At 60.8% G+C, this 17,271-nt stretch overlaps 1 protein-coding gene across 1 annotated transcript in view; it reads right to left on the bottom strand.

Moving 5' to 3' along the window:
- Positions 1–7,112: 7,112 nt before the first annotated feature.
- The window catches only part of LOC106732878 (uncharacterized), a 30,241-nt gene continuing 20,082 nt past the window's right edge, over positions 7,113–17,271 (bottom strand). Inside the window, 4 exon segments of the mRNA XM_075913352.1 lie at positions 7,113–9,203; positions 10,696–10,791; positions 11,490–11,592; positions 12,412–12,552. Coding sequence (XP_075769467.1) covers positions 7,375–9,203; positions 10,696–10,791; positions 11,490–11,592; positions 12,412–12,552 — 2,169 coding nt within the window. The 3' untranslated portion in view covers positions 7,113–7,374.

Genomic DNA, 17,271 nt, shown 5'->3' with positions numbered 1-17,271 from the left:
ACAGTATAAATGTGACACAGGGAGGCTAACGGGGTAGGGGAACAGTATAAATGTGACACAGGGAGGCTAGGGGTAGGGGAACAGTATAAATGTGACACAGGGAGGCTAACGGGGTAGGGGAACAGTATAAATGTGACACAGGGAGGCTAAAGGGGCAGGGGAACAGTATAAATGTGACACAGGGAGGCTAAAGGGGCAGGGGAACAGTATAAATGTGACACAGGGATGCTAACGGGGCGGGGGAACAGTATAAATGTGACACAGGGAGGCTAAAGGGGCAGGGGAACAGTATAAATGTGACACAGGGAAGCTAACGGGGCGGGGGAACAGTATAAATGTGACACAGGGAGGCTAACGGGGCGGGGGAACAGTATAAATGTGATACAGGGAGGCTAACGGGGTAGGGGAACAGTATAAATGTGACACAGGGAGGCTAATGGGGTAGGGGAACAGTATAAATGTGACACAGGGAGGCTAACGGGGTAGGGGAACAGTATAAATGTGACACAGGGAGGCTAATGGGGTAGGGGAACAGTATAAATGTGACACAGGGAGGCTAACGGGGTAGGGGAACAGTATAAATGTGACACAGGGAGGCTAACGGGGCGGGGGAACAGTATAAATGTGATACAGGGAGGCTAACGGGGCGGGGGAACAGTATAAATGTGACACAGGGAGGCTAAAGGGGCAGGGGAACAGTATAAATGTGACACAGGGAAGCTAACGGGGCGGGGGAACAGTATAAATGTGACACAGGGAGGCTAACGGGGCGGGGGAACAGTATAAATGTGATACAGGGAGGCTAACGGGGTAGGGGAACAGTATAAATGTGACACAGGGAGGCTAATGGGGTAGGGGAACAGTATAAATGTGACACAGGGAGGCTAACGGGGTAGGGGAACAGTATAAATGTGACACAGGGAGGCTAATGGGGTAGGGGAACAGTATAAATGTGACACAGGGAGGCTAACGGGGTAGGGGAACAGTATAAATGTGACACAGGGAGGCTAACGGGGCGGGGGAACAGTATAAATGTGATACAGGGAGGCTAACGGGGTGGGGGAACAGTATAAATGTGACACAGGGAGGCTAACGGGGTAGGGGAACAGTATAAATGTGACACAGGGAGGCTAACGGGGTAGGGGAACAGTATAAATGTGACACAGGGAGGCCAGGGGCATGAGGGAACAGTATAAATGTGACACAGGGAGGCTAATGGGGTAGGGGAACAGTATAAATGTGACACAGGGAGGCTAACGGGGTAGGGGAACAGTATAAATGTGACACAGGGAGGCTAATGGGGTAGGGGAACAGTATAAATGTGACACAGGGAGGCTAACGGGGTAGGGGAACAGTATAAATGTGACACAGGGAGGCCAGGGGCATGAGGGAACAGTATAAATGTGACACGGGGAGGCTAACCGGGTGGGGAAACCGTATAAATGTGACACATGGAGGCCAGGGGCATGAGGGAACCGTATAAATTTGACAAAGGGAGGCTAATGGGGCAGGGGAACAGTATAAATGTGACACAGGGAGGCCAGTGCAGGGGTGGAACAGTATAATGACACTTGGATGCTAACTGACTGGGGGGAACAATGTAAATGTGACACAGGGAGGCTAATGAGGTGGGAGAACAGTGTAACTGTGACAGTCGGATGCTAGCTGAATTGGAACAGTGTAAACGTGACAGTCGGCCTGACAGTCGGACCGTATTCCCTGTGCCATGGGAATGAATTTACACAGCACCGTGGAGGGGAATTGGTTTCTATAGCGCCCCCTAAGGAAGGGGAGGGGGAGCCTTAGCAAACAGAGTATCCCACCGCACCCACTCAGAGTGTCACATTTACGCTATGCCCCGGCACCCCCTCAACATGTGAGCGTCACCTATTTGTTGCCTCCCACCCCACTGATCTCGGAGGATCACCGTATATTAACCCGTGAGCATCCGCCATCCCTGAATTCTAAAGAGCTAGAAATTAGTCACTGGGGAGCGGCGGGGGGGTACGACCCCCCTGCGTGGTAGACCATGGTTTACTTGTGACGTGCTTTCCACTGGAGGCCAATAAACTAGACTGTAGTTTGATCAGTCTTTCCGACTCCAGGGTACCGTGGCCTGGTTCGACATACAGCCTGGTTTTCATCGGAACAGAGTCTCGGTAATGTGACCAGGACTGTTGTAGATCTAGCTCAGGGCTGGTTCAGATAAATCCGGGACTTCTGCAGAACATTTGTGTGGGCTCTCCCATGGCAGAGAGCGACCGTTCTCTCTTTTCAGTTAAAAGTGTCAACCCGGAGCCCATGAACAGCCCACGACTTTCCCACGTGACGAGCTATTTCAACTGCCCCTACAGCTACACCTCCACACCGTCCCCTCCAAGTGGTGGGCGTGTTTCTTTGACCTCCGTTCTCTAGCTTAAAAACATCGTGACGTAGCCAGGCGTGTTTCTCTGACCTCCTGAAACATCGTGGCGTACAAATTGGTTTGCAAAAAGGCTACCCAGCCTACACCACTCCACCCTGTCGATCTCACCTACACAACTATAGCTATGGGACTAGAATAGCTGAAGTGAACGTGCTTACTTGGTGGAGTTGTCGGGAGATTGCTCAAAGATCGATTGAGCATGTCTAAGCAGGCATGAGAAATCAAACGCCGGTGGGTCGATCGCTACAGCTCCCTTTAGCTGTTTCCCTTCCTTCCAGGTGTGGCCATTCCACTAAAAGTACCTTGGTTTTGACCTTTGTTTGTTGGGGGGTGGAAAAAACCAAACCAACGTTGGTCTATGCCCGTAGGCCGAGAGAAGGGAGCGTTGACCTGGCAAATATCGAAGGGGGAGACGGTGAAGAAAACGACTTCCGTCATCAGATGCGGCGTCTACTCCAGAGTACATCGTGTAGACGCAGCCTGACGTAACCTCGTCCACCTCGGGGGTGGGAGGACGGGTGGACGTTGCGTTGATTCTATCAGTATGGAAAAACGGGCCTAATTTTTGTATGTAAACGAGGCCTATAGTAGACAATTCCAAGCGATTTAGTTCAACCGGTGCAGCTTGAAGTGTGGACGTGCTGAATTTGGTTTACACAGCCCCGCCCCGTTGAATCGGTTAACTACTGACATGGGATTTTATATCCCTAGACACAAGTTGACAAGTTGACGTAGCCCGGGTCTAAACTGGTTTTTCAACCGAATTAAGTTAAACCCGGGCGACGTCCGTGTGTAGACACGATCTAAGTAATTAAGGACAAATTTTAATGGCCAATTCCAGGTGCCCCAGAGGGAGGGAACACACCATGGACCGAACCCCCATGAATCTATCTAGCTCCTTTTTGAACCCTGTTAAAGGTCTAGCCTTCACCGCATCCTCTGGCGAGGAGTTCCACAGGTTGACGGTGTGCCGCAGGAAGGAGGGCCGGGTAGGTGGCCGTTAGCCGGAGCAAGGGAAGGCACCTTCAGGTGGTGGAGCTGAGAGGACACAGGTCTGAGGGTCAGTGTAGGTGGAGGGGAGGCGGGTGCGCACATACCTTTGCTAGAGCCAAGCCCATGGTGTGTGATTTCATCAAAAGATCCCCTGCCCCTCCATATCGCCAGCCCCATAGGAGAGTCCGGTGTACCCCAAACGACAAGAGCAACAGGGGGGAGTACCCCAGAGCAGTGATGTTTCAGAGTTAACCTCTATTGGGGTGAAGGTAGGTCCCCCTACATCAAGGAGCAATGGGGCAGGCTTTCTGCAGACTCAGGTATACACGGCCTTGGGTCCCTCTGGAATTCTTCCCCACCAGCCCCTAAGGTGGGGGGTCTCGGGTTCCCCCCTCGTGCCACCAGGAGTTATGCTCTGGTCAGCCCTCCGCTGGAGTCATGTGTCCAGGTCTGGGCCCACATTTCAGGAAAGCAGTGGAGAAATCGGAGAGGGGCCGGAGAAGAGCAACGAGAACGAGGCAAGTTCTAGAGAACAGGAGCTAGGAGGGACGACTGAAAGAATTGGGCTTGTTTCGTCTGGAAAGGAGCAGACCGAGAGGGGACAGGAGAGCCGTTTTCAGGTTTCGAAAAGGGTGTCACAAGGAGGGAGAAAAATTGTTCTCCGTGGAACTCTGAAGACAGGACAAGCAATGGGCTTAAACTGCAGCAAGGAAAGTTGAGGTTGGACATAAGGAAAGAATTCCTGTCTGTCTGGGTGGTTAAACACTGGAATAATTTGCTTAAGGGGCGGTTGTGGAGTCTCCATTGCTGGAAATATTTAAGAGCAGGTTGGCCAGGGATGGTGTGGACCTGTGTTTCTCAATTTTTTTTTTAATAAAGTACCCCTTTAAAAAAAATTACATGTCCTGCCGTGATTTCGTTTTCCGACATGCCATTTTTTTTCTCCCGTTGCAACACTTTTGTTTCAACAACTTCAGTGTCGCCGAGCAGACGATGACGGTTTGGGGTGCGAAAAGTACAAAACTAACCGAGCGCTGTCAAAGGTACCTTCCCTTTTCTCCACATTTCAGGGGTGTGGACATAACCTCCCAGATGTCTCTCGGAAGGAGCAATTAGTTTCACACACACAGAACGGGAAGCGACTGTCTAGGAAGGAGTTCGGCAGAAAGAGATCTAGGGGTTGTAGTGAAACACAAGCTGAATAGGAGTCAGCAGTGTGATGCTGTTGCCAAAAAAAGTAAACCTGATTCTAGGATGCATTAACAGGTGTGTTGTGAGCAAGACATGAAGGGTACGTCTACACTGGCATGATTTTCCGCAAATGCTTTTAACGGAAACGTTTTCCGTTTAAAGCATTTGCAGAAAAGAGCGGCTAGATTGGCAGGACGCTTTTCCGCAAAAGCACTTTTTGGGGAAAAGCGTCTGTGCCAATCTAGACGCGGTTTTGCGCAAAAAAGCTCCGATCGCCATTTTCGCGATCGGGGCTTTTTTGCACAAAACAAATCTGAGCTGTCTACAGTGACCCTTATGTGCAAAAGTTTTGCACAAAAGGACTTTTGCCCGAACGGGAGCAGCATCGTATTTCCGCAAGAAGCCCTGATTTCTTACATGAGATCGTCAGTGTTCTTGTGGAAATTCAAGCGGCCAGTGTAGACAGCTGGCAAGTTTTTCCGCAAACTTGCCAGTCTAGACACAGCCGGGAAGTCATTCTTCCGCTCTGCTCTGCGCTCAGTTGGAGTCTTGTGTCCAGTTCTGGGCACCGCATTTCAAGAAGGATGTGGAGAAATTGGAGAGGGTCCAGAGAAGAGCAACAAGAATGATGCAAGGTCTAGAGAACAGGAGCTAGGAGGGACGACTGAAAGAATTGGGTTTGTTTAGTTTAGCAAAGAGAAGATTGAGCGGGGACATGAGAGCCGTTTTCAGGTATCTAAAAGGGTGTCACAAGGAGGAGGGAGAAAACTCGTTCATCTCGGCCTCTGAGGATAGAACAAGAAGCAATGGGCTTAAACTGCAGCAAGGGAGGTTTAGGTTGGACATTAGGAAAAAGTTCCTACCTGTCCGGGTGGTTAAACACTGGAATAAATTGCCCAGGGAGGTTGTGGAATCCCCATCTCTGGGGATATTGAAGAGCAGGTTGGATAAATGTCTAGCAGGGATGGTCTAGACAGTATTTGGTCCTGCCGGGACGGCAGGGGACAGGACCCGGCCACCCCTCGAGGTTCCCTTCCCAGTCTAAGATTCCTATTTAGTGCAAGAAAACCAAGCCCGGGGTCCGTCGCACAAAAGGGAACCATGTCCACGAAGTGCCTATGGGATTCAGGAGCCGACACCCCTGGCCCCCCCTTCTACAGTGTCTCAGCTGGTCCTTGCTCCATCTCCATCCCTTTGTCCTCCACCCCCCTACCGGGCTGCCCTGGAAGCTGGTCGAGGTGGGAGGGTGAAGGACAGGACGGGAGGGAGGGTGCAGGAGTGGAGGGGGGGGGGATGTGGGGGCCTTGGTGGTAGATGGATGCGTGGGGTGTGTCCCCCCCCCCATTCCCTACAATGCCTCAGGAGCAGTGCTAACCCCCTTTGGCCACGGCACTACAGCACCCTCCCCGGGGAAACCGAGGCACGCCTTGGCTTATCAAAGGAAACACGGCAAGAACATCCCCGCCACCTGCTTCTGTAAAAAGCGATGGGATCCAGCAGCCCCCTCGGGGAAACTGAGGCCTGTCAGAGGAAACACGACAAGACAATTCCCACCGCCCAATGCGAGGGGATCCAGCGCCCCCTCGGGGAAACTGAGGCACGCTGAGGCCTGTCAGAGGAAACACGGCAAGACTATCCCCACCGCCCCTGCCCAAGGCAGCACAGACAGACCCGCGTCCATCCGTCTCGCCCCCGTTCCGAGGAAGGACTACAGCCAGGCGTTTGGCTCGACTACCATCTACTTTATTCCCCTCCAAAGCAAAGACGTCCAAAGTCCAGCCCTCCCCTTGCGGTGACCCCCGGCCCAACGCCCCCCCACCCCCGCCCCACCTGCCCCCTGCAACCAACCAGCTTTTCAGCTCCCCCGAAAAGCCCATGACCAGCCTCTCCCGGCACGGCTGAGACCAGGCCTGGATTTCCTAGCCCCCCACGCAGCCTGTCTCCAGCCGGGACCCTCGACCGGCCTTCGGAAGCGCCGTGGGGCTGGCGTGGGCCACGCAGAACCTAGCGGGAGCCGTCGGCACGAGCTGCCCAGAGGCTCTGTGGAGGAAGGACAGGTAGGCGGGACCCCCCCACAGCGAATGCGGTTTGACCTCGGAGCCCCTAGGCCCGCCCCGGCGTTTCCAGGCCTCTCTCACAAGCGAGCGGTTCCCCGTGGGATGAGCAGGCAGTGATCCACCTGGAACTGGGCAGGTTCCCAGCCCCCGAGGTCCTCCGCGGCGCTCCTCTCTCCAGCAGCAGGGAGTTCCACCGGTGAACCCCCGCACAAAGCCATGCCTCCACTCCGGGGGCAGAGCCCCTTCCCCTATGCTCTCTCTCTCTCTCGGTTCCTCTCTGCCCCCCAGCCTCTGCCCCCCATCCCCCCAGGCCTCAACAGAGCCGAGGTGGAAAAAGTACCAAAGGATGTAACCCCCCCCACCACACACCTTTCCATACACAGCCATCTCCTTCTGCTTCCCAGACCCCCCCCCCTCTACTTACCACCCCCCCATGTTTGCTACCCCCTCGGGTTCCTACCCACCCCAATCTCCAAACTCTCCCCGGACTTCTAGTTCCTGCCCCTCCCCTCCACCCCCTTCCCACCTATCGCTTATTCCTGCCAGGGACAGGAGGGGCGGGGGGACCCCCCCAGCTCTATGGCATTGGGGGGGCGCAGCTACCAGGCGGCCGAGGCTCCCCCGGCTGAGGGAAGACCCCGCCCGTCTCCCCCTCTCCGGAGCTGTCTCTGGCCCTTCCCAAAAACTGGGGTTCCCCTTCTCGCCCCGTTAGGAGCTGGGAGGAGGCGGCGGGGCCCAGCCGTCCGCGGCCCCGGCTTCCCCTTCCCCTGGCCTCCAGGCCCCCGGAGCCGCAAGGGACTTGCCAGGCCAGGCCGGGCCCGGGAACCGGGGGCCGGGCTCTTCGGGCGGCGGCGGGGCCGGGCCGGGCCGCCCCTCGGCCTCCCACCAGGCAGGCGGCAGCAGGGAGAGGGGGCTGGCAGGGCGGGCGGCGTGGAGTCTGCGGTGGGCCGCCAGGGCGGCGCCCAGGCCGAAGGTCTTGCCGCACTCGGGGCAGGCGTGGCGGGGCTCGGTCCCGGCCGGGGCGTGGGCCCGCTGGTGCCGGTTGCGGTGGGAGCTGCGGCCGAAGCGCTTGCCGCAGTGGGCGCAGGGGAAGGGTTTCTCGCCGGTGTGGGTGAGCCGGTGCCGGTCGTAGTGGGAGCTCCAGGCGAAGCCTTTGCCGCAGACGCCGCACTGGTAGGGCTTCTCGCCCCGGTGCAGCCGGCGGTGCCGCTCCAGGGCGGCGGCGGCGGTGAAGCCTTTGCCGCAGTCGGGGCACGGGTGCGGCCGGCCCTCCCGGGCGGCGTGGGTGCGCCGGTGGGCCAGCAGGGTGGAGCTGACGGCGAAACTCTTCCCGCAGTCCCCGCAGGGGTAGGGCCGCTCCCCGGTGTGGATGCGCCGGTGCCGCTCCAGGTGAGAGCTGACGGCGAAGGCCCGGCCGCACTCCCCACACCGGTAGGGCTTCTCGCCCGTGTGGACGCGCCGGTGCCGCTCCAGGTGCGACACCCAGCCGAAGCTCTTCCCGCAGGACCCGCAGGGGTACGGCTTGCCCCCAGCCTCGGGGGCCGGGGCGGGCGTCTCCCGGGCGTGGGTGCGCCGGTGCTTGGCCAGGGCCGAGCCCCAGCGGAAGCGGCGCCCGCAGTCCGGGCAGGCGTACGGGCGCTCCCCGGTGTGGACCCGCTGGTGCTTGAGCAGGTTGGAGCTCTGGCTGAAACACTTCCCGCATTGGTGGCAGCGGTGGGATCGCGCGGGGCTACTCGCCTCACCCGGGCCGGGCCCCTCCCCGCCACCGCCGCCGCCCTCTTGGGTCTGCGTCCCCTTGTGCTTGAAGCGCTGCGGGTCCGTCTGGTGGTTGAGGCGCTTCCCGCAGTCGGCGCATCTCTGGGGGGGCGGGGCTTCCTCCTCCTCGGCCGCCTCCTCCTCCGCCGCCGCCGCGGCGTGGGTGCGCATGTGGCGGTCCAGGTGCGAGCTCCAGGCGAAGGCCCGGCCGCACTCCCCGCACTGGAAGGGCTTCTCCCCAGTGTGGATGCGCTGGTGCCGCTCCAGGTGCGAGCTCCAGGCGAAGGCCTTGCCGCACACCCCGCACTCGTACGGCTTCCCGCCCAGGTGGCTCTTCTGGTGCCGGGCCAGGGCGCTGGGGTCGGTGAAGCTCTTCCCGCACTGCGGGCAGCGGTTGGGTTTCTCCCCGCCGGGCGCGTGGGTGCGCTGGTGGGTCAGCAGGGAGGAGCTGACGCTGAAGCGGCGCCCGCAGTCCGGGCAGGCGTAGGGCCGCTCCCCGGTGTGCACCCGCCGGTGGATGGTCAGGTCCGAGCGCTGGATGAAGGCCTTGCCGCAGTCCGGGCACTCGTGCGGCCTCTCGCCCGTGTGGATCTTCTGGTGCTTGGCCAGCGCCGACTTGTGGCTGAAGTTTTTGCCGCACTCGGCGCAGGTGTTGGGGCTCTCCCCGCCGGCCGCCGGCAGCTTCTCCCCCGCCGTTTCGGGGCTGCGGGGGGCCTGCTCGGCCCCCTCGGCTTTTTCCTCCGGGCTCGCTTGTGGCGCTTTCTCCTCCTCCTTCCCGTCGGCTGCAAGGAGAGAGACACACGAGTTATTCCCTGCGTTGGCGGAAAACGTTTGCCCCGATCGGGCGTAGCTGCCCGAGCGAGAGAAGCCGGGGTCTTGTTTGCCCGTTGGGAGATTTTTAGACTCTTAGAGTGTGGCTAGACTAGAGTTTTTTCGGAAAAACTTCCCCTGCGGCTTGTCTTTCGGAAGCCGATCGAAAGAACGCGGCCGTTTTTTCGATCGCGGTAAACCTCGGTTCACGAGGAAAAGCGCCTTTTTTTCCAAACGGCTCTTTCAAAAAAAAAAAAAAAGGCGCTACTGCATGCCAACGGTGCTGTTTTGAAAAAGCGCGACTAGACTCGCTTTCGAAAAAGCGGCTCTCTGTGTTGCTGGTAATCTAGACACTCTCTTTCGAAAGAGGAGCGCCCGGCTCCCAGAATGCCGTGCGTCATCAACACACACCTCGTGGCCTGTGCCTGTGGGTGTCGCTGCAATAATACGGGTGGAACCTCTCTAGTCCGGCACTGGAGAATTCGCCGGACCACGGAGGTCAAGATGGTCTAGCGTGACCAACCATTCCCCACACAGAGGAGCGCCCGGCTCCCACAATGCCGTGCATGGTCAACACACCTCGCGGCCTGTGCCTGTGGGTGTTGCTGCAATAATACGGGTGGAACCTCTCTAATCCGGCACAGGAGAATTCGCCGGACCACGGAGGTCAGGATGGTCTAGCATGACCAACCATTCCCCGCACAGAGGAGCGCCCGGCTCCCACAATGCCGTGCATGGTCAACACACACCTCACGGCCTGTGCCTGTGGGTGTTGCTGCAATAATATGGGTGGAACCTCTCTAATCCGGCACTGGAGAATTCGCCGGACCACGGAGGTCAAGATGGTCTAACATGACCAACCCTTCCCCGCACAGAGCACTAAGAGCCGGGGTCTTTAAACGAACGTTATGGGACGGCAGGAAACATGGCCACACCCATGCTCAGTGGACAGCCGGCGAACTAACATCATGCCGGACCACGGAGGTCGCCGGACCAGAGAGTGCCGGACTAGGGAGGTTCAACCGGTAGGAATAAAAGATGAGAATGGAAACTGGTGGAATCTGGCAGTCGTGAGCGAGGGCAACGGGCAACAAAATGTCTCGCAGGCCACACATGGGACCCTGAGGGGCCTCAGTTTCCCCACCAAGGTATGACCAAGGCAGTGCCCCATCGGTATAATTATGGGCTGGGGTGGGGGGGAAACGGAGACACTGGGAGAAAAGGCTCTGCCGGCACTTTGGACTTCTGGTCTTCCGCTTTCTTGGCAGGGAGATCCCCTGGCCGGCAGCCCCACATCTCCCCCCAGAAACCTACCCCGAAGCAGGGGGCCGATTCCACCTCTGCATCCCAGCCAGGAGACTGCGCCAACATGCGAGAGGTGGCAGGGTTGGGGCTGCTTGCAGCGGGCAGGGCAGGGTGCCCTGCGGGGTCCCCGCTCTTCCTCTTTCCGGAGGAGACACTCACCTGCCCGGCCGCCCCGGGGTACGTGGAGGTCCAGGGCGGTCGGCTCGTCCCCTCGGTCCAGCCGGGAGAGCAGGTCAGGCTTGGAAATGGGGAATTCTGCTCGGGCGATAAAACGAGAAAGATCAGCGCGGGCAGGCGTAGGGGCGCTCGCCCGTGTGCACCCGCTGGTGCTTGAGCAGGTTGGAGCTCCGGCTGAAGCACTTCCCACATTGGTGGCAGCGGTGGGATCGCCCGGGGCTGCTCTTCTCGCCACCTTGGGCCCCCCCCCCTTGCACCTCAAAGCCCACACCCCCCTCCGACCCTCTGTCCCAGCCCTGCGCCCTTCAAACCCCAGCCCCACCCCAGCCCTCCTGCCCCAGCGCCCAGCCCCACTCAGACCCCCCTCGGCACCTCTCCCTCTGGCCTCAGATCCTGCGCGTGCAGAATAAATTTTGTTCTGGGCACCACGCATTGGTGCGCAGCAGAAAATTCATTCTACTTGGGGGGAGGGTGGAAAAACAATCTACAGGGAGCCCCAGCGGCCTGCCCTCACTTCCATGCTCTCCCCCGAGCGGCCGTTCAAGGGATAGACACATCCTGCCCCCCAAACCCGGGGCCGGCCTGGCAGCCGGAGAGGAGAGGGAAACACTTTTTTCATGGTCTGTGACGTGGTTTACAAAGTAGCCCTCGGGCGTGTCTGTCCTGTCCCCACTCGCCCGTCTCCCCAGGCTTCGGGGCAGGAGGTGGAACCCCCAGAAATTTCAGGGAGCCAGAACGATCCCTCCCTCCGCCCCCAGAACGGGACCACAGTTTACCAAGGGCCATCAGGGTCTCGTAGCTCTCCTGCATGACATCCCGGTACAGGGCCCTCTGGCGCGGGTCCAGCAGCACGTACTGCTCCATGGTGAGGGGCGGGATCTGCAATGACAAACAGCGCCCCCCCACCCCAGCTCAGCTTGGACACGAGGGCGGCTGCTCCTAGGGGGAAATTCCAGTGCGGCCCAGCCCCTAGCTGGGTTCCGTGGGTCTCCTGGTGGTGCACATTCGTCTCTGCCACGGCGCAAGGAACAAAATTTATTCCGCGTGTACGTGGGAAAAAAATTCCGGCCATGGAGAGAAAAGATCAGAGGGACGATCGTGGCCTGGTTCTGCCTCCGGGGGTGGGCTGTCTTGCTCCCATCCCTGCTGGGGAGGGTGCCTTCTTCCCGCCCCTACCTCCCCCTCCCCCCGCCCCGGCTGCATCTCTGCCCCACCCTTACCTCTTGGCCCTGGGAGCAGCCTGCACACCCCACATGTGGTGATCGGAACGGTCCCGCAAGGAGAACGAAGGTGGGTGAGCCCCCGAGTGGAGGGGGAAGCTAAAGGTGGGGGAGGCAAGCCTCTAGCCCCGCCCCAAGCTCCACCCCTTCTGCCCAGGCTCCGCCCCCCAGCATCACAGGGAGGGAGCTGCTGACGCCCACGCCCCCGATGCAGACAGGGAATGGAGCAGAGCTATCCTGTCTATGTGTTTGGGGCTTTGGGAGACCCTGCAAGGCCTGTTAAAAATCCTGGCCTTTACCACGCCCTCCGGCGAGGAGTTCCACAGGTTGGCCGCGCGCCGGGTGAAGCCAAACTTCCAGTGGTTTGTTTGAAACCTGCCGCCTGTTCACACCCCTGGTGGAAACATAACTTAGTTACTTTCTTACTTTCCTTGCATGACTTATTCACTCTCTCCGCACCCGTCCCGATTTTACAGACCTCTCTCCTATGGCTTCTAAGCTGAAAAGTCCCCGTCTTTTTCATCTCTCTTCCCCCTTCCAAACCCCTCCGCAGTTTTGTGGCCCTTCTCTGAACTTTTTCCAAGGCCAAGAGATCTTTTCGGAGGGGAGGCGCCCACAGCTACGCGCAGAATTCAAGCTGTGGGCGTCTCTTGGATTTACACAGGGGTGATAAGCGCGTCTCGGTCTTATTCTCGATCCCTTTTTTAAGGATTCCTCACGTTCGGTTGGCTGTTTTGACGGCCGCTGCACACAGAGCGATCCTCTCTCGGCCACGCTTTCTAGGTCCTCTACTGCGTTCGTTTTCCTCCCGCCGGGGTGAATCCGCCGCTTTACCCCCTCCCCCGCCCATCGCGGCTCCTTTGTTGACCCGGAGGTTGCTCCGCCCCTCTGCCGTCGTTAATCGTTAACCCCTCGCAGGAGTTTCGAGACCGATTCCCAGGCGAGAACAGAACGCCAACGGAGCGTGGGCGGAAAGACTTTGGACAAGCCAAGTTCCGCCCGGCGACCGCGTCTCCGCGCTCCACCAGGGTCCACAGACACCTGCGACCCAGCCGGCGATTTGCCCAGTTTCACAGCTGGTGGCGTAAAACGCCCCGGCGAAGCCGGTGCAAAGAGAAGATCCACGCGACGACACGTTCCTACCGCGCGCTAATAGTCGGGGGGCGGAGGCGCCCGAAAGATACACCGGCCTTAGAAAAGGTTCAGAGAAGGGCGACGAAAATGCGGAGGGGTTTGGAACAGGACCCATAGGAAGAGAGATTAAAAAGACGGGGACTTTTCAGCTTGGAAACGAGGAGACTGAGGGGGGATAGGAGAGAGGGCTATACAATTGTGAACGGTGTAGAAAAAGTGAAGAAGGAAAAGTTCTTGACTTGTTCCCAGATTATAAGGACTAGGGGTCACCCAATGAAATGAACAGGCAGCAGGTTTAAAACAAACAAAAGGAAGTTTTTTTTCACAGAGTGAACAGTCAACCTGTGGAACTCCTCGCCGGAGGAGGTTGTGCAGGCTAGGACTGTAACAGGGTTTAAAAGAGAACTAGATACATTCATGGTGCTTAAGTCCGTCGATGGTGATTAGACAGGTAAGGAACGGTGTCCCTACTTTGTCCAAGGCTGGAGATATGAGCGCTTGATCATTTCCGGATCGGTTCACGCGCCCTGGGGCACATGGCGTTGGCCACTGTCGGCTGACAGGACACTGGGCGGGATAGACCTTTGGTCTGACCCCGTCGGGCCGTTCTTACGTCGGAGAACCAGGCTGTCGTTTTGCAGACGCTTGGAGAGCGAGACCCGATCCCGCCAGCTTGGGGAAGCCGGGTTTTGAAAACCACCTTTAAATCCGGCTGGCAAGAGATTCTCCGGGAACTGAAATCGGGGTCACTCATCAGCCCGGATCAGCACACGAACGGCCACGAAAGGCCCATCGAGCCCGGCCTCCCGTCTGCCCACGGTGGCCAACGCCAGGTGCCCCAGAGGGAGGGAACAGAACAGGGAATCCTCACGGGATTGCCACTGATAGAGTGAACTTCCATGAATCCATCTAGCCCTGTTATTGTGTTGGCCTAATATCCCCTGGCGAGGAGTTCCACAGGTTGGCGGCGTGTGAAGAGAAACTGCCTTGGGCTTGTTTTAAACCTGCTCTCTATTTACCCTTCAGCAAGTTAAATGCCACAAGGCCGGGATGATACCCGAATGGCCTCAAAAGTTAACTAAGGGACCCTTCCCCACACACCCCCTCCAAGTCACCCCGAAGGATACCTCCCTCCCGCACTAAAGTCGCTGACACCTCTAGGAACCGATGCGTTGTTGTTGTTTTTAAAGAGCCGGGACAACGACAAGAACAACAAAACCCCACAATGCATTGTCCCGGCTCTTTGAAAACAACCGCCACCACCCCAAAACCCCCCACCCCCCAATTTGCACCCACAGAAGTCAGACGCAGGGAAGGGGGGGGGGATTCCCCGCTTTCCGAGGTTGCGCTGTACGTCCAAGTTTTTTGCAACGGATCGTGGACTTTTAGCGAGGGCAACCCCTGTTAACACCCCCCCCCCCAACCCCGGCCATGGGGTGGGTTTTTTCCACCCCCCTCTTTTTCTGTTATGCATCAGGCGGTGGCTGGCGCCCCCCAGCTCGTGAACTTGGGGCTGTTGGCTAGTTTCTCCGGTGGTTTCTCTTGCAGTGGGGGGGGTGTTAACTTCGGGGAGGGTGCCCGGGAGGGGGGCAAAAATTGGGGGGGCGGGGGAGGCAAGAGGGAGCCATGTTTAAGCACCGACTCTTCCCCTCTCTCACCTGCAGGCTCCAGCTGGGAGCGGGGCCGGTCGGGGCCGGGGTGGGATCCGGGGGGAGCCCCCCGCGTCGCAGGAGGCGCAGGGCCGGCTCGGGGGGTCACTCTGGACGCGGCGGCGGGCGCTCGGCGCCTGACCCAGGAAGCTCATCCCCCTGATATCCTGAGCCAAAGGGGGGGGGACGCCGAGGAAGGAGCAAGCGAAGGCAGCAGCCGGAGCCTGCCCGGAGCCGGCACCAGGGCCCTCTGGTGGCACCAGCGCCGGCAGCCGCGCCGCGGCGAGTCCGCTAGGGGGCGCCGCGGTGCTGCCGGAGCAGGGCCGGGTCCGGCCCGCGGGCGCCGGGACAGGGCAGGGTCCGGCCCGCGGGCGCCGCTGCGTAGCCCCGGGGAAGGCAGAATCCGGCCCGCTAGGGGGCGCCGCGGTGCTGCCGGGACAGGGCAGGATCCGGCCCGCTAGGAGGCGCCGCGGCGCTGCCGGGGCAGGGCAGGATCCGGCCCGCTAGGGGGCGCCGCGGCGCTGCCGGGGCAGGGCAGGATCCGGCCCGCTAGGGGGCGCCGCGGCGCTGCCGGGACAGGGCAGGATCCGGCCCGCTAGGGGGCGCCGCGGCGCTGCTGGGGCAGGGCAGGATCCGGCCCGCTAGGGGGCGCCGCGGTGCTGCCGGGAGCAGGGCAGGATCCGGCCCGCTAGGGGGCGCCGCGGCGCTGCCGGGGCAGGGCAGGATCCGGCCCGCTAGGGGGCGCCGCGGCGCTGCCGGGGCAGGGCAGGATCCGGCCCGCTAGGGGGCGCCGCGGCGCTGCCGGGGCAGGGCAGGATCCGGCCCGCTAGGGGGCGCCGCGGTGCTGCCGGGGCAGGGCAGGATCCGGCCCGCTAGGGGGCGCCGCGGTGCTGCCGGGACAGGGCAGGATCCGGCCCGCTAGGGGGCGCCGCGGCGCTGCCTGGGCAGGGCAGGATCCGGCCCGCTAGGGGGCGCCGCGGCGCTGTCGGGGCAGGGCAGGATCCGGCCCGCTAGGGGGCGCCGCGGCGCTGCCTGGGCAGGGCAGGATCCGGCCCGCTAGGGGGCGCCGCGGCGCTGTCGGGGCAGGGCAGGATCCGGCCCGCTAGGGGGCGCCGCGGCGCTGCCGGGACAGGGCAGGATCCGGCCCGCTAGGGGGCGCCGCGGCGCTGCCTGGGCAGGGCAGGATCCGGCCCGCTAGGGGGCGCCGCGGCGCTGTCGGGGCAGGGCAGGATCCGGCCCGCTAGGGGGCGCCGCGGCGCTGCCGGGACAGGGCAGGATCCGGCCAGGAGGCGCGTCCCACGCCCGGCGCTGCCCGCCCGTATTGCCGCGAGGGGCCGGGGGCGGCCCGCGGGCCGGATCCCAAGCGGGTGTGAATTCAGCCCCCGCGCTAGCCGGCTTCCCCCCCCCCCCCCCCCCGCCACCCGGGGGATCTGGGCCCCCACTGAGTGCCAGGGAGCGAGGCCCATTGACACCCGTGGAGGGTCTGGCCCGAGTCCCAGCCACGGAGGCTGACTTACACCCGTGGGGCATTTATCCCCCCCCCATGACTCCCAAGTGGCATTGCGGGGCCGATTCCTCCCTCCAGAGGACTCTGTGTGTCTGTTGCTTCCCCTCCCCATTCCTCCTCCTCCTCCTCCATCTGAGGGTATTTTTTTTACAAGTTGCCAACCCAAAATAACCGCCCTTGCAGAGAGGGGTCAGGGTGGGGGCCTTACAGATCGGTAAACTGAGGCCACGAACGGGGACGGGCCCTGTCCCAAAGTCATAGCACGATGGATGACACAGATCCCTCGGCTCTAACCACTAACTCCCTCTGCCCTCCCAGGGCTGGGGAGGGGACCCAGGAATCCTGCCTCTCTGCCCCCTATTGCTCTAACCACTAAGCCCCACTCCCCTCGCACAGCCAGGGAGGGGGCCCAGGCGCCCTGCCTCCCTGCCTCCCGCACCGCTCTAACCACTAAACCTCCCTTCCCTTCCCACGCAGGGGAGAGACCTCAGGAGTCCTGACTCCCTGCCCCCCCCCCCCGCCCGAGCTAACCACAGAGCCCCTCTTCCCTGCCCCAGAGCCAGGGAGAGACTCCAGGCCCCCCGACCCCGTATTGCTCTAACCACTGCGCCCCCCTACCCCAGCGGCGGAGGAAGTCCAGGCGTGCTAGCCCCTTGCAGCTCTAACCACTGGACCCCCCCAACCCCAGCGGCGGGGGGCGGGGCCTAACCACTGAGTCAGACGTCCAGGCCCCCTGCGGCTCTAACCACTGTGCCCCACTGCCCCGGGGGCGGAGGGAACCCAGGCGTCCCGGCCCCTTGCTGCTCTAACCACTGAGCCAGGCATCCCCGCCCCCCTCCTGCGGCGCTAACCACTGCGCCCTACTGCCCCGGGGGCGGAGGGAACCCAGGCGTCCCGGCCCCTTGCTGCTCTAACCACTGAGCCAGGCATCCCCGCCCCCCTCCTGCGGCGCTAACCACTGCGCCCTACTGCCCCGGGGGCGGAGGGAACCCAGGCGTCCCGGCCCCTTGCTGCTCTAACCACTGAGCCAGGCATCCCCGCCCCCCTC

The sequence above is a fragment of the Pelodiscus sinensis genome, chromosome 32, assembly GCF_049634645.1.
Source record: "Pelodiscus sinensis isolate JC-2024 chromosome 32, ASM4963464v1, whole genome shotgun sequence".
NCBI classification, from domain to species: domain Eukaryota; kingdom Metazoa; phylum Chordata; order Testudines; family Trionychidae; genus Pelodiscus; species Pelodiscus sinensis.
The sequence above is the reverse complement of the archived record's forward strand: the minus strand, read 5'-3'. Positions and strand labels throughout refer to the sequence as shown.